The following is a 3569-nucleotide window of genomic DNA, read 5'->3' as shown; positions in this document are numbered from 1 at the left end:
TGAATACAGATCCTGGCAGGCAGTGGTCAGATGGTTGAGTCTCTACCCAGGGGAGACCTGGATTGAGATAGGATTAAGAACTCACAATTTCTACCTTGTTCCAGCCACAGCCATCACAGGCATCTGTGGAGTGAAGCAGTGGATGAGAGTATTCTTTCTCTCTAAGCAAATGAGTTAAACAATATTAGAGTGAGCACATACATCCACGAAGGAGGGGAGTCAGAAAAGTCAGGAATGGGTAGATCCCTGGAAGACAACAGACACACAACAGTATTTCCTGGTTGTGAACAATCAATGTTAGTTTGGGGTTCAGACAATACATTTGTAGCTTTATAGATGACTTATAAAAATTGTGACTGAAAGGAATTTGTTCCATTGTCTTAAAATAAAAAAGGCATATTTAACTGTTTTTAGATTTCCTTTAATTAGACTATTTGTCATAAATACTAGATTGCATTAGACTCTGAACATAGACTCGTTAGTTCTAATGTTCTTGGCTTTCTAAAATTTGTGAGACTCTTTAAGGCTTTTACATAGAGAGAGGTAGCTCAGACACCAATCATAAAAGATCTCTCAGAAGACTGAGTTTGTCACCATTGAGAAAGATGACAGAATTTGGTTACCGAGTGTGAATATGAAAGTGGAGTTCCAGAAGCTACTGGAAAATTTGTATCATGCAAAAAATGCATGAATTTCACAACTGTATTACAACAAGAAAACCCTTTTCTTTGAATTCAACTTATTCTGTGAACACTAGTGTTACCCTCATGCTATACCCATACAAACTTGACTTGAAGACATAAAGAGTGCTGGGTGCCTGTTTATCTGTTTCCTTTTACCAATCCTACTTTCCTTTCCAAAAGGAGTCCAGGTTGTTTTGAAACACAAAATCTCACACAAGTCTCAGAATTTCATCTCATGGGCTTTTCAGAAGATCCAGCCTTGCAGCTTCTCCTCTTTGTGCTGTTCCTGTCCATGTACCTGATCACGCTGCTCGGGAACCTGCTCATCGCCCTGGCCATCAGCTCAGACTCCCACCTCCAGACCCCCATGTATTTCTTCCTCTGCAACCTGTCCTTGGCTGATGTGGGTTTCACTTCCACCACGATTCCCAAGATGATTGTGGACATCCACACTCACAGCACAGTCATCTCCTATGTGGGCTGCCTGACACAGATGTCTCTCTTTATTATCTTTGGGTGCATGGGTGATTTACTTCTGACTGTGATGGCCTATGACCGGTTTGTTGCCATTTGTCATCCATTGTATTACCAGGTCATCATGAACCCCTGCCGCTGTGGCTTCTTGGTTTCAGTGTCAGTTGTGGCCAGCCTTTTGGAATCCCTGCTGCAGAATTTGATGCTATTAAGAGCTACCTGCTTCAAAGATGTTGACATTTCTAATTTCTTCTGTGAATCTTCCCAGCTTCTCACTCTTGCTTTCTCTGACACTTTCACTCATGGCATAGCCATATATTTTGTTGGCATCATATATGGTTTTCTCCCTATCTCAGGGATTCTCTACTCTTACTACAAAATCATTTCCTCCATTCTGAGAGTCCCATCAGCTGGTGGGAAGTACAAAGCCTTCTCCACCTGTGGCTCTCACGTGACTGTTGTATGTTTATTTTATGGAACATCCCTTGGGGTGTATCTCAGTTCAGCAGCCTCACTTGCTTCCAGGAAGTGTGCAGTGGCCTCAGTGATGTACACTGTGGTCATCCCCATGCTCAACCCCTTTATCTACAGCCTGAGGAACAGGGACATCAAGAGGGCCATGTGGAGACTTCTCAGTCAGCAAGCTATTTAGAGCACAGATTGGAAGGCAGCAAAACTCAGCATCCAGACCCTAATATCTCACCTGGTTCATCACATCACACTTGAGGCTCTCATGGCTTTCATGCATCTTCTTTTGTAACTGAGATTTCTTGTTTTGCTCTTTCTTTATGGAAGTATTATATCTTTACCCTTGCATACCTGACTCATATTGTACCTATGGAGCCTTCTGTAGTTCGTTATGGACAATCCAGGTATCCTGGAAAATGAAAATATACTTTGCCTTTTTGTTATTTAAAATTGATATCTGGGCCATCCCTGTGGCTCAATAGGCTAATCCTCCACCTTGCGGCGCCGGCACACTGGGTTGTAGTCCCAGTCGGGTCGCCGGAGTCTGTTCTGGTTGCCCCTCTTCCAGGCCAGCTCTCTGCTGTGGCCTGGTAGTGCAGTGGAGGATGGCCCAGGTGCTTGGGTCCTGCACCCCATGAAGGACCAGGAGAAGCACCTGGCTCCTGCCTTTGGACAGTGCAGTGCACCGGCTGCAGCACGCCAGCTGCAGTGGCCATTGGAGGGTGAACCAAAGGCAAAAAGGAAGACCTTTATAAAAAAAATAAAAAAAGAATTGATATCTGTTCCATAATTTTAATGTACTTTCCACTCACATTTCCATTCTTATCCTTGCAACTTATTTGACCTCGTTATCCGTGAGGATGCATATCACTGCTCCTTTTTATGAAACCCTCTAAGGAACTTTAACAATTCTGTTGCCTGGATTTCACTACCAGAGGTTCTGATGTCTTGAACTGATGTGTGGTCTGAGTATGGAAATTTCCAAGCACCCAGGATAAGCTGAAAAATTTGCTGACAGTTCATTAGTAACTTGATTTTATGTTATGAGTCATGTTTCCCTTGCTATTTCCATGATTTTCTCTTTGTTATTTTTACAGTTTAGTTATAATTTGTGTTGAATGTGTTATAATTGGGGTTCATGGAGCTTAAATGTGTATGTCCACTTCTTTCTTCAAATTTGGGAAGTTTCCAATTGCAGTCATTATCTCTTCAAACTGGTGCACTTGCACTCTCTCTCTCCTTTCTGTAGATCTCCCACAATACATATACTTGTCTGCTTGTGTTATCCCATAATATCCTTCCAATAAATAAAAGCCCAGGACCAAATGGCTTCACTGCTGAATTCTATCAGATATTTAATGAGGAATTAATCTCAAATCTATTCAAGACATTCAAAGCAGTTGAAAGGGAGGGAATCGTCCCAAACTTCTTCTATGAGGCCAACATCACCTTAATTCTTAAACCAGAAAAAGATACAACAAAGAATTATCGATCAATACCCTTGAGGAATGTAGATGCAAAAGTCCTCAACAAAATACTAACTAAATGAATCCAACAACACATCAGAAAGAACATTCACCCAGATCAAGTGGGATTTATCCCTGGTATGCAGGGTGGTTCAATATTCAAAAAGGAATAAATGTGATATATGTCACATTAACAAACTGAAGAACAAAAGCCATACGATGATCTCAATAGATGCAGAGATAGCATTTGCTAAAATACAACACCCTTTCATGATGGAAACCTTAAGCAAATTGTGTATGGAAGGAACACTCCTCAACAGAATCAAGGCAATATATGACAAATCCACAGCCAGCATTTTATTGAATGAGGAAAAGTTGGAAGCATTCCAACTATGATCTGGAAACAGATAAGGATGCCCATTCTCACCACTGCTATTCAATAAAGTTTCAACCAGAGCCATTAGCCAAGAAAAAGAAA

General features: G+C 41.4%; 1 protein-coding gene across 1 annotated transcript; it reads left to right on the top strand.

Moving 5' to 3' along the window:
- The first annotated feature begins 918 nt into the window (after positions 1-918).
- Positions 919-1809, top strand: LOC138845730 (olfactory receptor 7E178-like). Its single transcript, XM_070059232.2, has one exon. The coding sequence runs from the start codon at positions 919-921 to the stop codon at positions 1807-1809; it is 891 nt and encodes a 296-aa protein (XP_069915333.2).
- Positions 1810-3569: the final 1760 nt, after the last annotated feature.

This window comes from Oryctolagus cuniculus, chromosome 16 (genome assembly GCF_051225735.1).
Source record: "Oryctolagus cuniculus isolate XC-2025 breed Fujian yellow rabbit chromosome 16, ASM5122573v1, whole genome shotgun sequence".
NCBI classification, from domain to species: Eukaryota; Metazoa; Chordata; class Mammalia; order Lagomorpha; family Leporidae; genus Oryctolagus; species Oryctolagus cuniculus.
The sequence above is the reverse complement of the archived record's forward strand: the minus strand, read 5'-3'. Positions and strand labels throughout refer to the sequence as shown.

Excerpts from the sequence above, each read along its gene's own strand:
- LOC138845730 (XM_070059232.2), top strand. The coding sequence starts at position 919 with ATGGGCTTTTCAGAAGATCCAGCCTTGCAGCTTCTCCTCTTTGTGCTG.